The sequence below is a fragment of the Leucopleurus acutus genome (assembly GCF_964270905.1).
Source record: "Leucopleurus acutus genome assembly, chromosome: 9".
Classification (NCBI taxonomy): domain Eukaryota; kingdom Metazoa; phylum Chordata; class Mammalia; order Artiodactyla; family Delphinidae; genus Leucopleurus; species Leucopleurus acutus.
In genome coordinates, this window is record NC_139144.1 from 95,687,658 (window position 1) to 95,707,826 (window position 20,169).

General features: G+C 36.2%; 1 protein-coding gene across 2 annotated transcripts in view; it reads right to left on the bottom strand.

Annotated features, from left to right (window-relative positions):
- BRAF (B-Raf proto-oncogene, serine/threonine kinase) overlaps nucleotides 1–20,169 on the bottom strand; it is a 159,188-nt gene that overhangs the window by 28,543 nt on the left and 110,476 nt on the right. For both annotated transcript variants that reach the window (XM_082846985.1, XM_082846984.1), the window contains exons 10-13: nucleotides 18,855–18,991; nucleotides 17,766–17,883; nucleotides 15,549–15,633; nucleotides 14,352–14,528 (exon numbers count right to left, since the gene is read on the bottom strand). In XM_082846985.1, coding sequence (XP_082703111.1) covers nucleotides 14,352–14,528; nucleotides 15,549–15,633; nucleotides 17,766–17,883; nucleotides 18,855–18,991 — 517 coding nt within the window. The remainder of the gene's footprint in view (nucleotides 1–14,351; nucleotides 14,529–15,548; nucleotides 15,634–17,765; nucleotides 17,884–18,854; nucleotides 18,992–20,169) is intronic.

Here is a 20,169-nt window from a genome sequence, read left to right on the forward strand (position 1 = left end):
TTACTAACTTATATCTCATTTAATAAACTCTTTCTGTAACACTTCTATAACAAAAGCAGCAAAAGAACAGAAATCCAGGTCTATATAATGGAAGGTTGGAAAGAAAAGAGACTTAAATTCCCCAGCTGGAAAAATGGGATAGGTATCATACCTCAATCCCTACATAATATTCCAGAGTAATTACTACCCTAAATAATTATATTATAGGCTGACACTAAACCATTATTTCCTAAGCACCAACCAGTTACAGTGGAAGACGCCAAAAACCACATAACTGGTTGAGGGTAAGGAAGGGAATAAGAATAAACTGACTTTGCTACAGATGATGCAAAAGTCTATCCATTACATAGGACAATTAAATTGGACTGCCTTCTTACCTTTCGAAGATGTTAAGTAGAACCTTATAAGTTTATAAAAGTAGCAGGAAAGAAAAAACATGCTATAAACTAAATGAATATCATTCTCTTGATAGGTTTCTGTTAGGAGTCTCCTTCCTTGTAAAAGAAAAAGTGTCCATTTACAGACTCAATTTAATCTTAAAGCTGGCAAATCATCCAGTAAAATTTGTTCTCTACACTGCTTCTTCCAAGGTCTTATCCAAGATTCAGCTTTTCCACATTCTTTTTAGACCACAATATGATGCCCCGAAAGGAAATACAATGCTCTAGATTTGATCTGATCAACACAAACTAGAGTGAGATTCTCATCTTCATCCTCCCCTTAAATGTAAGACCTGAAACCATAAAACTCCTAGAAGAAAACATAGGCAGTAAGCTCCTTGACATTGGACTTGATGACAAGTTGTTTGTGTCTGACACCAAAAGTAAAGGCAACAAAAGCAAAAACAAACAAGTGGGACTACACCAAACAAAAAAGCTTCTGCACAGCACAGGAAACCACCAACAAGATGAAAAGGCAACCTACCAAATGGGAGAAAGTATTTGCAAATCATATATCCGATAAGGGGATACCCAAAAAATATAAAGAACTCATACAACTCAGTAGCAAAAACCCCAATCTAGTTTTAAAAATAGACATTTTCCCAAAGAAGACATACAAATGGCCAACAGGTACATACATGAAAAGGTGTTCAACATCACTAATCACCAGGGAAATGCAAATCAAAACCACAATGAGATATCACCTCATATCTGTTAGAATGGCTATTATCAAAAAGACAAGAAATACCAAGTGCTGGCGAGGAGTAAAGGGAATACTTATGCACTGTTGGTGGGAATAAAAATTGGTGCAGCTGCTATGGAAAACAGACTGCAGGGTCCTCAAAAAATTAGAAACAGAATTACCATATGATGTAGCAATCCCACTTTTGGGTATATATATATCCAAAAAAATTTAAATCAGGATCTCAAAGAGTTATTTGCACTCTCATGTTCACTGCAGCATTATTCACAACAACCAAGACGTGGAAACAACCTAAGCATCCAAGAATGGATAAAGAAAATGTAACACACACATACATACACACAGGAATAAGCCATAAAAAAAGAAGGAAATCCTGCCATTTATGACAACATGGATGGATCTTGAGGGCATTATGCTAAGTGAGATAAGTCAGAGAAAGACAAATACTGTATGATCTCACTTACATTTGGAAAAACAGAACAAAAACAAAACCCAAATTAATCTTCATCTTCCTTACAGCGGGAAAAAATGTTTATTGCACCAGCCATTACTATTATGGCAGCCACAGTCACTCAACTGACTCCTATTAAAATTATATTCAATTACAACCCTAGAGAGTTGTTGTTCTTGCGTTGCTCCTACAAAACCATTTCCCTCATCCAACATTTGTATACTTCTCTTTTTTGGACTTGGATAAGACTTCATATTTTGTAGACATGACCTATAATTTCAGCTTATTAAAACGTTACTTTTCACTAAAAAATAAGTTATAAAAGATCAGCATGCTAACGATGCCCTCATCCAAGTTATCTGTAAATGCGCAGTCAGATTCAAGAGAAGAAGGAGGACAAAAATCTCCTAGCTTAAGACCTTCAGGTATGACAATAATACAGTTATGAACCTAGTTAAATTCTTCATATTTGTTACATATTTCCATCTTATCCTCAAGAATATCATGAGAAATATTATTCAAATACCTTGCTGAAATTCAAATACTATGCCTACACCATCTGTAGGTGCAGGCATTTACCAGTCTAGTCTATTTATAAAAGCCTCAAGTATCTCTCACTCAAGTTTGCTGCTATTTTCTTGTATTTTCTACTATTTCTAAAACCAAACGACTGGCCTACACAGACATTAGCACTTCAGTCCTCTTTCATCTAATGCTACACAATTTCAAAAAAGTTCATCAGTCTTCACACAGCAAGCTAAATCTCTCCTCTGACACCAATAGAGAATTCAGCAGTTGACTGGACTGGTATGCGTGACGGTGGTGACAGGGTGTTATTTTATCCAAATACAGTTTCAAATTCTGGTCTCCCTTCTACTTTGTTGCCCTCCAAGCCCTCATAATCACAATGCGGAAAGTGAGCAAGACCGAAGGGAATGCCCTTCTGCTACTCCTGTGTAGTCAGTAATCATTTACCACTTTAAAGTAATTAAAATCCTTAATACATGGAGTTCACACATTTTTCAGTTGTGCTCTATAGTGGCCTAAATTCTATTTTTACTTAGATTTTTCAGTTTCTGTCGCGTTAAAAAAATCAAATTTATTGAGAGGTATAACTAGTATACAACACAAAATGCACCCAATTTTTATGCAGTTTAAAGGGTTTTTCACAAACACATATATATATACACTTGTCTAAAGACCAACCACAATCAAGATGGATATCCATCACCCCTAGAAGTTTCTTCACACATTTCTGCAATTAATAACACCCACACTAGGCTCAGGCAACCACTGATAATGATTTCTGTCACTAGCAATTAGTTTTGCCTTTTCTAGAATTTCACATAAACATATGGCTTCTTTTGCTCAGCATGATCCTGAGATTCACACACTGGCTGCATGCAGTATTAAGAGGGTACAGATATACCATAACTTACCCAGTTACCTGTCAGACATTTGGGTTGTTGTGTTTTTTGGCAATTATGAATAACATACTATAAACATTCATGTACATATCTTTGTTGTTGACTTGTTTTCATTTCTTTTGGGGAAATCAGTAGGATTAGAATTGCTCATATGGTAATTTTAATTTTAAAAGAAACTGCCAAAGTGGTTGTACCATTTAAGATCCTCACCAGCAATGTATAAGAATTCTGGTTACTCTGCATCCTTGCTAATAAACCTGGTATTGTTGGTTTGATTATAAGCATTCTAGCGGGTGTGCAGGGGAACCTTGTCTATTTTAATGCCTAACATATTGAACATCTTTGCATTGCTTATTTGCCATTCTTTTATATTCTTTAATAAATTACTCAAATCTTTTGCCCATTTTTCCACTGGGTAGTTTGTCTTATTACTAAGTTGTATGAGTTCTATATATGCTTTGGATACAATTCTTTAACCAGATAATGTATCTTGCAAACATTTTCCTCAAGACTGGGGCTTGTCTTTTCATTTTCTTAACAATGTCTTTCAAAAAGCAAAAGTTTTGAATTTTGATGAAGTCCAATTTACGAATTTTTTCTTCTACGGTTCTTTTTTTTTTTTTTCCTGCGGTACGCGGGTCTCTCACTGTTATGGCCTCCGGACGCGCAGGCTCAGTGGCCATGGCTCACCGGCCCAGCCGCTCTGCGGCATGTGGGATCTTCCCGGACCGGGTCACGAACCCGTGTCCCCTGCATCGGCAGGAGGACTCTCAACCACTGCGCCACCAGGGAAGCCCTCTTCTACGGTTCTTAATTTTTGTGTCCTAGGAAATCTTTGCCTATCTTTGGGCTACAGTGATTTTCTCCTATGTTTCTTCTAGAAGTTTTAGATGTTCAGCTTTTAGTCCTAGGTCTGTGATCCATTCTGAATGAATATTCATGCCTTGTATCAGGAAAGGGCTATTTATTTATCCTACATGGATATATAGTTGTCCCAGCAACATTTGTTGAAAGGACTATCCTTTCTCCATGAATTGCCCTAGGATCTTGGTTAAAAAAAAAAAAAAAAAAGACAACTGACCACAGACATAATAGATATATTTGTAGGCTTTCTTTCCTCCCTGTGTTGACTCACACATCTATCCTTATGCCAACATCACAGTGTCTTGATTACTGTGGCTTTATAGAAAGTTTTGAAATCTCACACTAAAGGTCCTTCAACTTTGTTCTTTTTCAAAACTGTCTTGACTATTCTAGCCACTGCATTTCCATATACATTTTAGGATCAACTTGTGAATTTCTACAAAAAATCCTGCTGAGACTTTGACTGGGACTGCACTGAACCTATAGATTCTATAGATCAATTTGGAAAGAAGAGACATCTTAACAATGTTGAGTGTTCTAGTCCATGAATATGATATTTGTATGTCTTTTTTGTTTCCTATCTGGGACCTGCATTAGAGAGGGTATAATTCCTCTTTGGAAAATATTCTCATCATTGTTTCTCAAGTACAACACAGCCTGAAGAGAATAAATGAGAATGTATTGTAAACATGGAATATCATGATATTGATGGAATAGCAAAAACTATGCTATTCTCTCTTTTTAAGTTCATTTCAAACATTCATAAGCCCAAATACATAAAATCAGAAGCATGATATTTGTTTATTTATAAGAGCAAGACAGCTCAATGTGGGAAAGGATAGATATTTGAAAAAATGTTGCTGGGACAATTGGATACCCGTATGAGGAAAAAAAACCTTCAACCCTTACCTCATACCAATTTGAAGTGGGTTGAAGAACTAAAACTAAAAGCAAAAACTGTAAAACTTCTATAAGAAAACAAAGAATTACTATCACCCTCTTGTACATGTAAAGCATTTTCAAGTTCTCAGGATATTTTTACATCACTTGGTTTTATAACCTTTTTGTTTCCTTGTGAGGCAAGCAAAAAGGCAATAATGCCACTTATGCTGATGGGAAAACCAGAGCCCAGAGGACCTAAGTGACATGACCAGAGAGGCATAGTGGAAAGGGCATGGGTTTTGAGTGCACAGATTTCACTTTGAATTCCAACTGTATCACTTACTAGCTATACGACCTTGGGTACATGACATAATTTCTCTAAGTTTTGGATTCCTAACCTGTAAAATGGAGATAATAATTATGTTCACCTTCATAGGTTCTTTCTTCCACTTATTGAACACATATTTATTGAAAGCCCACCATGTGCTAAGCAACAACTGTTCTAAGTCTTGGAGATAAGGCAGAAAATCCCTACCCTCAAGGGGCTTGCATTTTAGTATAGAAGATAGAAAATAAAAAAGATGTATGAGTAGAATATACTGTATTCTATAGGTGGGAGACAGAAAATGCTAAGTTGTAGGGGGTTGTAATTTTAGGCCAGGGAGGGCCTCTTTACAAAGGACATTTTGGGTAAAGATTCAAAGGAGGGGAGGGAGTCATGCAGATATGGGATAAGAACACAGTAGGCAGAGGGACTAGCAAGGTCAAAGTCCTACAGCAGGTGTGTACTTCCCATGTTCTAAGAATGGCAAAGAAGGCAAACTGGCTGGGAACAGAAAGAGCAAGAGGGAGAAGAGTAGTGAATGAGCTGAGAGAGGGAGTAAAATAGGCAGTGGGGGAGGAAGGGTCGTGGTGGTGGTCACATTACAAGGACTATTATAAGGCTTCCTTTCTGCATGAAATGTGAAGACACTTGAGGAGCAGAGGAGCAACGTAATCTGACCCAAGTCTTCAAAGGACCACTCTGGCTGCTGTGCTGAGAGTAAGCTGAGGGTGGGTAAGGGTGGAAGCAAAGCACTCATCCAGCCAAGAGATAACTGTGGCTTGAATCACGGTGACAGGAAAATAGGTGATGAGAAGTTGTAAGAGTCTAGATATACTTTAAAGATAGAGCTAACAGGAGCTGATTAACAGATTGGTTGTATGGTATGAGAAAAAGAAAGGAGTCAAAAATTAAGTACAAAATGTCAGGCATAAGCAGCCTAAGAACAGAGTTGCCAGTTACTGAGATGAAAAGACTGTTTGGAAGGGCAGGTTTGAGGAAAAAGATCAGGACCTCAGAACTAGACATCTTAAATTTGAGATGTCCATTAGACAATCAAGCAATGTTGAGCACACAGTTAGATATGACAGTCTGGAGTTCAGAGGAAATGAACTGGCTGGAGACTGGCACAGAAAAGGTAATTAAATGGTATTTTAACTCATGAAACTGGATGAGATTACCAAAGGAACGTAATCCCTGGACTATTCCAATATTTAGGGAGGTTAAGGAGTTGAAAAAGAATTAGCTGAGAAGGAACAGATAGTAAGGAGAAGGAAAAGCAGAATATGATTTAAAGTAGCGTTTCTCAAACTTCAGTATGCATACAAATCACTCAGGGATCTTGTTAAAATGCAGTCTTCAATTCCATAGATCTGGGGTGGTGCCTAAAATGTGTCATTTGAAAAGGCTCCCAGGTGGTAGAGTTTAAAGGATTAAGAAGAGATTTCATGAAAAAGAGTGTGATCAAATGCATTATATATTTCTGATGGGTCAAAAAGATTGAGGACTGAGTATTTAACCACTGGATCTAGCAACATGGTAATTATCTTATTCAGAGATATTTCAGTGAAGTGTCAGGGGCAAAAAAGCCTGATTGGAGTGGAGTCCAAGACAAAAGGGGAGGGAAGAAAATCAGAGAGTGCGTATCAACAACTCTGTTGAGAAGTTTTACTATAAGAGAAACAAGAGGAATGAGGTGATAGCTTCAGAGGGAAGTGGGATCAAGGAAGGGACCTCCACAACTTTTTTATTATGAAAATTTTTAATCATAGAGAAAAATTAAAAGAAGAGTACAATAAATACCCTGGTGCCCTCCACCTAGGTTCAACAATTGTCAGCATTCTTCCAAATGTGCATGATAAGAAAGATGTTTTAAAATGGGAGAAAATCCAGTAGAAAAGGAAAATCTGATGATGTACAGGAGAGAGCCACTCAAAAGATGTCAGTGAGTAGGAGAAAGGGGATGGAATCTAGTGCACAAAATTGAAGGACTGGCTTTTACTCTTAGTGATAAAACAGAAAAACTGAGCATGAATGTAGGTAGGTAGGTAGATATTGTGGTGGGTGCTTCTAATTTTATTAATGAAATGGCAAGCAAGGTTATCAGTTGACAGTTCTTGGAGAAGAGGTGTTGGAGAACTGAGGATAAAGGAAGTATGAGAGTGTCTACGAGAGACGAAGAGCAAAAAACCAGGGAAGGGAAAGTATGATTGCTGCATGGCATTAAGGGCTCACTTGAGGTGTTGAAAGGATTGACTAAACTGAAGAAGCAGAACAGTGTAGAGTTTAAGGAAATACACTCTGGAGCCAAAGGGCTTGCAGCAAGTCACTTGGCCTTTTAAACTATAGTTTCTCCATCAGTAAGTAGGGGATAATAATAGGATCTACCTCACAGGGTTGTTGAGGATTAATTGAGGTAGTATACATAAAGTACACAGAACAGTGTCTGGCACAAAGTACTATGTAATCGCTAAATATATCACTGTATATAAAAAACCACAAAACATAGCTGGTATAAAAAAAGAGTGAGTTACTAGTAGTATCAGAGCTGGAGTCAGAACATAATATTTATTGATCAGTAAAGATGTCTAAAATAAGAGCAAGTAAAACCAGTGTGATTCCATATTTAAAACAACAAACCACTGTATACAGTATTAAAATACAGAATTCTGAAAAGATACACAATACTACACATCAAAACACTAATGGTACTTCTCTCTCAGTGGAGTATTGGTGCTTATTTATGTTTACATTTTCTAAATTTTCTATAATGATTATGTATTTCCTTATAATACCTTATATTTTGAAATTAAGAAAAACTGCAACAAAGGCTAATGTAGAAATCACTTATTCTCACCATACTTAACACGGTTAAATTTTTACACATTTGCCTCCTGTCTTTTAAAAAAATTTATACCTGTAAAAAGGTTGTGAAAGTAAAACACAACTGTAGAATCTTTTTAATTAAAAGCCAGAAACCACAAGAATTTTATATAGGTAAAGCTAAAGCCCCTCTCTGCTTGATAGCTATCCCCATCTTGACCCCTTTTTGCCATTCCTGGAGACAACAACTACTGAGCTTGGCATATACCTTCTAATCTTTGCTTTAATACTTCTACATACATATATGTAAGACTTAAAAATATATATATAGGGCTTCCCTGGTGGCGCAGTGGTTGAGTCTGCCTGCCAGTGCAGGGGACACGGGTTCGAGCCCTGGTCTGGGAGGATCCCACATGCCGTGGAGCAACTGAGCCCGTGAGGCACAACTACTGAGCCTGAGCGTCTAGCGCCTGTGCTCCGCAACAAGAGGAGCCACGACAATGAGAAGCCCACGCACCGCGATGAAGAGTAGACCCCACTCGCCGCAGCTAGAGAAAAAGCCCTCGCACAGAAACGAAAACCCAACACAGCCAAAAAAAAAAAAAAAAAATATATATATATATATATAATGTTTTTAAAATTTTAAGTGGTCTCATGCTACAGCTTGCTTCTCTCACTGGACATATTGTAAAACTGATGTTGATACATATATTATTCATTTCTGCTATATATTCTTTCCCTGCACATATGTGCCAAACTTTATCAGTCCTCTACTGATGGACATTTATGTTTCCAATTTTTCACTATTATATATTTTCCTGTAATACATCTCTTCCTATACACATCTCTTGGAACAAAAGCTGGTGTTTCTTGGGGGTAGGCCAAACACTGTACATTTTAACAGATACTTCCAAAATGTCCCCAGGGTGGTTGGTTGCATGAGGAGTGTCCCAGTAAGCAATTCCCCTAACCTTCATCAACACTTAACCTTGCCAGAATTTAGGAATTTGCCCAATTCCAGTGGGTAAAAAATAGTGTGCTGCTTCTAATTTGCATTGTTTGTGATTATCAGCATCCTCCTCTAAATTACTGTTTTTATCGACCAGAAAATGACGTTTGCTAGAATTATTCTTCAATTAATTAGAATTATTTTCAATCATTAATACATGTTCACCATCTTCTCAGCTTCAATTCATTCTTCTATCTTTCCTATAACTAGGTTTACTTATGAGTAAAAGGAGGCATACGCTTCATTATTTTAAAAAGTAAATTGTAAGCATTTATCCCCAAATTATTTTTAATCACCTTATATACAGAATATAACACTCCTGTGAGTAAACAACAGACCACAACCTTTTCTTTGTGCCTCCTTGATTTAACATTTAGTCAATTTTATAATAAAGCCTAATTTAAAATTATTAATAAATATTAGACTGAAATGAAAAGTCCTGCAAAGAAACAGCACAATAGACTGAGGAGTCCTGAAATTTCTTTAGTAACATTATTCTTTAAAATACCCTGGCCCTTAGGCTGAATCAATGACTATCAGGTGAGAAGATGATAAACATACTACATGAACCCTGATTTCTAAGAGTGAGTCTTTAATTATCTACCATTAGAATAGCTCTGCTCTCTTAAAGTTAACCTAGGAATCAGAAATGATCTTTCACTGAAGAGAGAGAACAGAACCACACAGGAGAAATGTCACTCATTCACCGTGTGCTTATATTCTATAATCCAATAAAGGTGACATATTTGAAAGTCCCAATGATTCAACCTTCCTAATTACTAAAGTTTTTATCTTATGAATGACTGTGACCTCAATACTTTATACAATGAGATAGGATGCTCTTATTCTGCTTATACCCTGTGACTTTAGAGTCAATTTTGCAAAGTAGAAAAGATCACTTTCAATAGCATCTGGAAATCATGCAGGGGGCAGACTATTTTGAAATGAGGCTGTGCAGAAGTACATTATTAAGCAGCTATTTAAATAGTCTATGGAGTTACTGGTCAGCTACATCTAGCTTGTTCTGTTCTTTGTGAAATGATGGTGGAAGACAAGGGAAGAGGAACCCGACATTTAAAAGTTTAATAATTGCAAGGAAATTAATTTCCAGTGTACTGTAAATATCAGCATTTTAACATTTTAAATTGTTATCTGAATGTTCCTTATAAAGCATCTGTTCTTGTTTCATAGATAGAAAATCTTTTATCTCTGAGAAAAGTGATAGGTTTTTTTTGGGGGGGGTATCTCTTCTCCTTGCATTGTGTTTGTTTATTCCTAGTTGCCTTTTCCCCCATTTGTTCTCTCTCACTGGCATCAGAGACTTCCTCTCTGATGTCTGGTAATTGAGAGATAATTTGTCTTTACTCAGATTGAGACTAAAAGGCTACGGAAAGCTTTGAGCATACAGATGGGCTTCTTGTTTTTGAACTCCCATGTATTCCCATCTAGGTGGAATCCCTGATATCACTACCTTTGGGTCTTTACTCTTGGCTGTTAAGATTCCTCAGACAAAACTCTTCCAATCTCTTGCCTGAAGGGGAAGGTTTGGCTGCCAGCAGTCTGGGAAGCAAATGAAAAGAGAGTACTGGGGAACTCTCCGTCCATCACTCAGTAAGCAGTAACTCACCTCCCCCCCCCCCCCCCCCCGCCACTTCCCCCTAGGTCCTGGGTCCAGAGAGTTTCTCCCCTCTCCAGAGAATACATTTCCAGTGTACTGCCAGGGTAGGGATGGGGTACCTACCCAGTGGCACAGAGCAGAAGGGATTTAGAGAAACATTTCAGACAGGCCTTTTCATTTATGTACTCTTTCTCCTCCAGAGATAATCTCACAGTGCCAATTCTTGAGACTTGAGAATTCTGTGGTACAAATTAGGTTGGTTTCCATTTTTCCACAGTCAGTTAATTATTTAGTTTTTTTGGGTGTACTATGTCCATTATCACTTCTCCATCTGCTTTCTAGCTTCTAAAATGTTACTATTCTTTTCTTCCTCTGTTTTCTCCATCTTTATATGTTCATGCTTCAAAAAAATTCTCATTATTATAGTTTTGGTGGAGTTTCAAGAGAGCAAAAACCTGTCACCTTAACCTGAAAATCACATAGCCACCTTAATAAGAGGATTTGCAATCTGCCAAAGCCTTCAGAAACTGAAGATGTGTTGGTACATTTAACCCCAGTTGTATATATTGCCTTATAAAGAACCGAAGGGAATTGTATCTTCTTTGGTTAAATTTAAGCTGGTAATAAAAAATATAATCTGTTAGAAGGCTTACATTTTATAATTAATACTTTCTCAGCTATTAAAATATAGGATAAACTGATGGGACGATCTACATTCATAGCCAGACATACTCATCATATAGTAAGTGTTACTTAAAAATGTAAGCAAAATATTTTAGAGAAATTAATTGACTGTAAAGCTTTATACTTATCGATCCCAAACTGTAAAGTAATGGGAAAATATTGCCTCTTCTTAACTATTCCCCAGACCACAGAACGATTCCAAGTTGATAGTGTTCTTCTCTCCTGTCACTTCTTACCTTAATCGACACTGGCACTTCACTGCCTCCTTACTGTTTCTAAAACAATTTTTAATACTATTCTCTGCTGCCTCTGTGTATAGCAAAAGCATTTCCCCTCTGTTATTCTTTTATTACTTCTTTGACTATTTTTCCTTTTCTTGACATTTCTCAGTTTTGATATGACAAGGATGTGACTACTTTCTCTTCTGGAAGGTAAACCTATCAATAATACGCAGTTGTGTGTAATCATGGTTTCATTTTTAAATTTTTGTCATATGTATCTATCATAGGCCAGGCCTTGTTCTACGCATTAGAGATAAAACAATGAACAAAACAAGACCCTTGCTCTGGTACAGCTTGTATTCTAGTGGGGATGACAGACAATAAACAAATATGTTATATGGAATTGGGTGTTAAAAACAAAAACAAGAATGGGGTATAGAGTGACAGAGTGGAGCAGGAAAATGTTATATAAGGTGATCAGGGAAGGCTTCCTTTAAAAGGCAACATTTGAACAGAGACAAAAGAGAGAAACTCTATGAATATCTGTGGCATGAGAACTTATCCCCAAAAGAAAATAACAAGTACAAAGGCCCTGAGGAAAGAGCATGCTTGGCCTGCTGAAGAAACAGCAAAGAGACTGGTGGGGTGGGAGCAGAACAAGCTTTGTTTCTCTCTCAATGTTTACCATTCTGGCCAAGGTTTACTCTTTGCAAGATTTTTTAATTAATTAATTAATTGGCTGCGTTGGGTCTTCATTGCTGTGCGTGCGGGCTTTCTCTAGTTGTGGCGAGCAGGGGCTACTCTTCGTTGTGGTGCACGGGCTTCTCATTGTGGTGGCTTGTCATGTTGCGGCGCGCAGGCTCTAGGTGTGCGGGCTTCAGTAGTTGCGGCACATGGGCTCTAGAGCACAGGCTCAGTAGTTGTGGCCCATAGGCTTAGTTGTTCCACGGCATGTGGGATCCTCCCGGACCAGGGCTCAAACCTGTGTCCCCTGCATTGGCAGGCGGATTCTAAACCACTGTGCCACCAGGGAAGTCCCTCTTTGCAAGATTTTAATATAATCTTTCAGATTTGAACAGATTCAGATTCAGAGGTGGGATTGTTTTAAGTCTACTGGATAAGTGGTAATGTTATTGAATAAGGTAATAATTTGCTGCAATAAGGATTTGGGCTGAATACAGGTTTATAAACAATCTAAATTACAGATATATTGCCTAGTTTTGAGACAGAGAGGGTAGGACAGTGGGAAGATTTAACAGCTAGATCTGGTTTTGAGTCTTGGTTCTATGCTTATTTGCTACAAATGATCCTGAGTCAGAGTTTTAGGCATTAGTACATGTAGACTCTTTTACCTTTTTTATTCTAATTCTATAATGTAAAAGCAGTATAGTGGTTATAGTGGTTATGGGGAAAGAATAATGGTTTGGGAGTCAAAAATGCTGACTTAAACACCTTTGCTGCTGCTTATTAAATGTGGAGTCTAGACAAGTCATTTAGAAGCCTGTTTCCTTATCTGTAAACATAAAATAAAAATATCTGGGCTTCCCTGGTGGTGCAGTGGTTGAGAGTCCGCCTGCCGATGCAGGGGACACAGGTTTGTGCCCCGGTCCGGGAGGATCCCACATGCCGTGGAACAACTAAGCCTATGGGCCACAACTACTGAGCCTGCGCTCTAGAGCCCATGTGCCGCAACTACTGAAGCCCGCACACCTAGAGCCTGCGCGCCGCAACGGGACAGGCCACCACAATGAGAGGCCCGCGTACCGCAAAAAAAAAAAAAAAAAAAAAAAAAAAAAAAATCTACTTCATAACATTATAAAGATTAAATGACATAATGGCCTATGCATGTGAAAGCCATTTGTATACTATAAAATGTTAAATTAACTTAAGACACATGCATATTTTTAAACTACCTACGGAACTTTCAAACATATTTTACTTTAATTTTTTCATCTAAGTGCTTTCAAAATTTATTTAATTTTACCTTTTGATTTACCTGTTTATTTGTACTTGCATGCAAAATTTATTCTTCGTAGTCAGTTTCCTATTTTGACCCATGATAAATTTTACAGAGTAACTTTTTTTTTTTAAATAAATTTATTTATTTATTTTTGCTGTATTGGGTCTTCATATCTGTGCAAGGGCTTTCTCTAGTTGTGGCAAGCGGGGGCCACTCTTCATGGCGGTGCGCGGGCCTCTCACTATCACGGCCTCTCTTGTTACGGAGCACAGGCTCCAGACGCGCAGGCTCAGTAGTTGTGGCTCACGGGCCCAGTTGTTCCGCGGCATGTGGGATCCTCCCAGACCAGGGCTCGAACCGGTGTCCCCTGCATTAGCAGGCAGATTCTCAACCACTGCGCCACCAGGGAAGCCCCTAGAGTAACTTTTTATCTTTTAAATTACACAGCAAAATTCAATGGATATGAACAAGTCAACTTGAAATCCTCAAAAAGGATCAAAATGCAGACTTTCATTTTATTTTACTTTTTCTTTATTTCACACAGATGATCATTTTGCAATAGAAAATATGGGTACGTGGAAAAAATTTGAAAGGATAACTAACAATCATTTTATATACTTCAATAACTGTTAATGACTTTTTAGTGGGTTTTTTTTTTGGCCTATTTTTGTCTTTTGAACCCTTATTGCTTAGTTAAATTACAGCATGCTAAACATAAATTTGTAGCCATATATTTATTATCAAATATTTGATATATGTTTTAAGACTATACTAGACAGAGGCTATTTTATTTCAAATATCATATTGCTAGCCATTAGTTAAAAGTGTCTACATGTTGCTGGACAGTAACTGAAAATGTACGTCAAAAAATAATAGCTAAAACCTTTAAAATATCCTCAATGGTCTTCAAAAGTAACTTACAAGAGATTTAATAGAATGGAACTTACTCCATGCCCTGTGCAGTCTGCCGTGCAATATCTATAAGTTTGATCATCTCGAATTTGGTCTCAATGATGTGGAGATGATGATATAGGCTGGAGCCCTCACACCACTGGGTAACAATAGCCAGTTGTGGCTTTGTTGAATAACCCATGAAGAGTAGGATATTCACATGTCGAGTTTTCCTGTAAAAGAAATGTGACAGTAAATAGTAAATGTTGATAAACTTTAGCAAATGTTAAAAAAGAGGGCCGAAGCAGTCTACTTATTAATAAGATGTTGTCAGAAAAAGGTATTTTTAAAAAAGCCAACAGAAAGATAAATTTAGATGAGACTTTAGGAACTGTCTAGTCTAACATCCTACCCTTTTCATAAACATCTTTTTTAGTATACCTCATAGATAGGCAACTAGAGATTCCTTAAATACCTTCAAATATGGGAAGTTTATCACTGAGACTGTAGCCTGTTCCCAATACTCTTTTTCTTTCTTTCTTTTTAAAATTTTTTTGGCTGTACTGCGCGGCATGTGGGATCTTAGTTCCTCAAGCAGGGATTGAACCTGTGCCCCCTGCAGTGGAAGTTTGTAGTCCTAACCACTGGACCACCAGGAAAGTCCCCTCTTTTTTTTCTTTTAAAATGGTTCTAGTATTAGTAAAATTTTAGGTTGAGAAAAAATCATTTTCCTACAACTTCCGCCACTGGATTCCCTGTTCTGCTCTCTGCAATGAAACAAGTAAGTTTATATCCTCTTGAACATAACAGCCTTCTATGGACCCAAATATTCTCAGTTCTGTTGACTATTTTCTCCCTAAGTTACAGTTCCAGAATCCTTCCCACCTAAGCTGTCCTTGCCTGGACATGTTCTAGTTTGTTAATTTTCCTCAAGTTCCAGGGCTTGATATAATCTCTAAATGTGTTCTGATAAGCTTAGAATTTTGAGAGCATTGTCTCCATAAGTGGAAGTATTACTTCTCGTGATCAGAACACTGTATTTCCATTAATTCACTCTAGGATTAATATTTCTATCAGCTGTACTATGTAATATTGCATACCACTTAAAAGAATACAGTTAAAGACAAAATATACTCAGACAAACTTTGTTTTATTCATTTTAAGTAAGTCTGTAAAGCTAACAGTGGCTACCACTGGAAAACACAAGTTGATCAAGATAACTTCTCTGGAAAACGTGATTCACACAAGCTCACCTGAGTACTCCTACTTCATTTTTGAAGGCCTGTAACTGCTGAGGTGTGGGTGCTGTCACATTCAACATTTTCACTGCCACATCACCTAAAAGGTAATTGCCATTCCAAATGTCATTCCAATTTTTAAAATTTAAAAATATAAAAAAACCTAGGGTATTTTCACTAATTACCACGGCCTTAAAACTATACCATTATAAAACTGCAAATAAATTATACCTTAACTTCCTAAACTGCATTAATTTTCTAAGGATAAAAACTAAACTAACAATAATATTCCTATACTAGTATTTCAAAATACCAATCCAAAAAAAAACAGCCAATCTCATTTTTCCCCTGGAAATTTAGTTTAACCAATTAAACACCCATGATATTTTCCTAGTTATTTAACAAAACTAAATTAGATGCATTCACTAACTGAATGTTAAAACTGCAGTAGACAGGCCCAATGCAACTTGGCTGAGATAGAAAACTGCAGACTTCTTTATCAGAGTATTTAACACCTTTTCAAATCCATGGATCACTTGTTGCTTTTTACTTAGGAAAATTATTAAAAAAAACACACAAAACCGCATGTGAAACAGGTACAATTCTTACACGTTGCCAAAGGGTGTATAAATTGGTACAACCACTTGAAACACTGTTGGCAGTACCTACTACGGACCCCACAATTCTTTCCTAGGTATATACCAACTAACTTGGACACGTGTTCACCAAACGACAGGTACTAAGAATACTCATAGAAGTAGCATCCATAATTGCCCCAAACTGGAAACTATTCAAATGCTCATCACACAGTAGATAGTCATGCTACAGTCACACAATGAACCCTATATAGAGAATGAATAACCTACAACTACATACAATAATATAGATGACTCTTATAAACAATATTGAGTAAAAAGGACCAGATACAAAGGAGTACATCCTGTATTATTTCTGTTTAGGTCAGGACAGTGGTTACCCTTGGGGGCAGAGGGCATAAGGAGGACTTCTAGAGTGCTGGTAATGTTTTGTTTATTGAACAGTGTGTTGACTTTGTGAAATTTTAGCTACTTGTACACTTATGTGTACTTTTTTGCATGTATATTTCAATATAATTAAACTAACTTACTGATTTTTCCTGATTATCAAATAAAGTGCTTATAGTAAAAAAAAAATCAAACTTAAAATTAAAAAATTAAACATTTTGAAAGCAAAAGGAATAAAATTAAAATTTCCCATAATCATGTCACTCTGAAATGACCATTGTTAACCTACTGATGTATGCCCTACTAGGCTTTTATATGTATGCAGTATAAATATTTATAAATACATATGAAAAAGGCAACCTAAAAAGATATATACTAAAATACTGATGGTCATTTAAAAAATTATGTTATATATATTTATATGTAGCTTCATAATATGGGATATTATACGTGCTGCTTTTAAAATATACTACATACACTTTTCCATAAAATAGACATCTACCATACCATTTTAATTTCTATATAATCATATATGGAGGTTATCAATTTATTTATTCCTTCCTCTATTAATGAGCACTTAAGTTATTTCCATTTTTCATTAATATCAAATCTCTAATGAATATACTTGCACACACATCTGTTTGTTTCTGTTCTACAAATGGAACTGTTGGCTCTATATACATATTGCCAAACTGCCCTCCAGAAAATTCATAGCAATTTATGTTTCCACCAGCAGCATTACAATCACAACTCTAAATATAATCAATTTAAAAAAAAACCTTTGTCCATTTGATTATCTTTTCAAAGAAATATAAGTCATTTGAGAGGCAATAATGATTTCTATTTTTTGAATTTGTAATTCTTTCACAACTAGTGAGACTGAACATTTTTTGTATGTTTACTGCCCACCCTTTCCTTTGGTAAGCACTCTTTTTATATGTTTACTTGTGGTTTATAATACAAATAAAATTACCAGCAGAAAGATTTATAAAAATAAAAAATCTTGGGGACTAGCTCATCTGGAGGATCATCTTTAAAAATTATTACTGTAGTATAATGATTAAACTTCTGGCTGCTGTGAATCCAGTTTTTATTTCCCATAATTTCTGTTATAAACCTTTGGAGGACTCTTGCATCTGATCAAAATTAGCTTAATGATGCAAACAGTGAATACTCCCTTTGATATATTTTTACAGAAGTTATTATATTCTATTATTATAATTTGTGACAAGGTCACCGTATTACATACCATGCCACTTTCCCTTGTAGACTGTCCCAAATGACCCGGATCCAATTCTTTGTCCCACTGTGATCTGCCCATCAGGAATCTCCCAATCGTCACTTGAATCCCGTCTACCAAGTGTTTTCTTGATAAAAAAAAGTGCAAAAGTCAAGCCAAGGCAAACAAAAAAGGAAAATCTTATGCTTCACACTAAGTACATTTCCCTATTCCTGAAAGGGATATAAGTTAGGAAGAGAGCAAGAACTTTGGAAAAAACCCCACACTCTAGAGGAATAATAGAAGGATGATTCTTACAATATAGAACTTAAGTTTAAGACCTAAGTCAGTATTAGGGTGGAAACAGTTTATTAAAAAATAAAAATTATTTATTGGGTATGAGCAGAAATGTTACTATTATTAAATTTTATTATTAAAATCAATAAAATAAAGCAGCTTTTTTATCATTTGGAAGACTACTAGGAGCAAGATAAGTGCTATACATTTGTGACTAGTTTTGGCTCCAAAGGCCAAAAAGTTAACATACTATGGCTGTTGATAATCTAATTACTTTCTCCCTGTCAGTGCTAAATTTCCTCATATATCTTATCTGACCCAATCTCTCTCTTAAAAAAATTTATCAACATATACAATCACTTTGGGATGATAAAGGACCCACATATCCAACATATACTATTGCTAAAATGATTAGTTTTTAATACAGATTTAATTTACAGCAGATAGCTAATTTTTCATTAGGGAAGAATGTCCTTTGGTAGATATTTGTATTTCAGACCAACTCTTTAGAACATACATGCCTAATCATGCCTCCTAAAATACTAGCTTACTCTCTTTCCATAGTTTAGAAACAACACTATTCTTGCTCTTCCAAAACTGCCTTTTACTCAATTATATTACAGTTGAGAGCAAAAATCAGTGTTGTGTTTTGTTTTTAAGCAAAAAACTATCAGCTCTTAAATTTATTTGATTATGGGAATTCTGTGTCAAATATGGACATATATGCCACTAGATATCATATATCTAAAAGGTGACATTACATTTGGCTATGACTTCTAAGAAGACAGAACTTAGAGGAAAAAAGATATCATATACTCTCACCATTCGATTCCTGTCTTCTGAGGATGAAGATGACTTCCTTTCTCGCTGAGGTCCTGGAGATTTCTGTAATGCTTTCACATTAGTGAGTGAGCCAGGTAATGAGGCAGGGGGCGTGGCAGATAAACCTGTGGTTGATCCTGAGTTAGTGAAAGGAAAAATATATCTATTAAAGGAGGATCAAGTACATTAGCTTATTGGGGGCAGAGGGTAGAGGGAGATTTAGACTTATTTTAAAAATTCAGTATATGTTCTAATACCATTTGGAAAGGACAGGCAAAAAAGGAGCCTCATTTGGTGACTAGCTTTAAATTAAAAAACTACAATTTCTTTTTGTTTTATACTTTTAGCTTTCTGGTCAATTTAATGACCTTTAAAACATCTGATTACAGATATATACTTTGTTTATTGGTGCAGAGTCTAGGAGAAAAATAATCTTTTTAAAATAAGAGATAAACACTAAAAAATACTCCCAAGTTTTTTCTTTGATCAAAAAATAAGAAGCAAAATCAACTTAAAAGCGAATATAAAAAATAAACTTTTAATTATGTTACCTTAACAGCCTATCAATTAAAAAAAAGATAGAAATTCCCCAAATGGAAACATATTCTGATAACGGCCATAATGTTGACATTACCTGGCTCTTTCATATTAGCCACTGAAATTTTTAAAAATCCTACACTATATACTATACTATTTAAGAGTGAGAGATACTGGTCACTTTCATTGGTTCCTGGAGGCTTATTTTGCTACACAAAGATGAAATTTTACCTGCATAACAAAGTTAATGCAAACAAAGCCAAGCAGGTTTCTCAAGACTTTCTGAAAAACCTCTGCCTATAAAATGAGGCCAAGGTAAGTGCTGTGGCCTCTCAGCCAAGTTACTACAAATGGAAAAATTTTATCAGCCAAACGAGTCCAAGGGGTACACTCTTTGAAAATGGACTCAGTTGGCAAGGTTGCATACCTTTGTGATGGACATTTTTCCAAATGCTGATTGAGCAAAAATCCCAATTCATGTACAGAAAGCACCTGGTTCAGAGGGGTTCAGAGCAATGACTCCTAGTGGGGCCTGAGTATAGCTAAGTAGGACTGAGATGCTAGGTAATGTTTGCACATACAGAACAAAAAGACTTCAATTTTTTAAAAAAGTAGATAACTATTCTCTAGTTAAAAAGTCACTATCTTTCAAAGAACAAGGATCAGAATACTAATGGCAACATTTAAATGTTAAAACTGTGTAGAACTTTTCTCATTACTACACCACATATGTCATCATGTGGAATTTCCATGACCTCACATGCAATTTTCTAAAAGA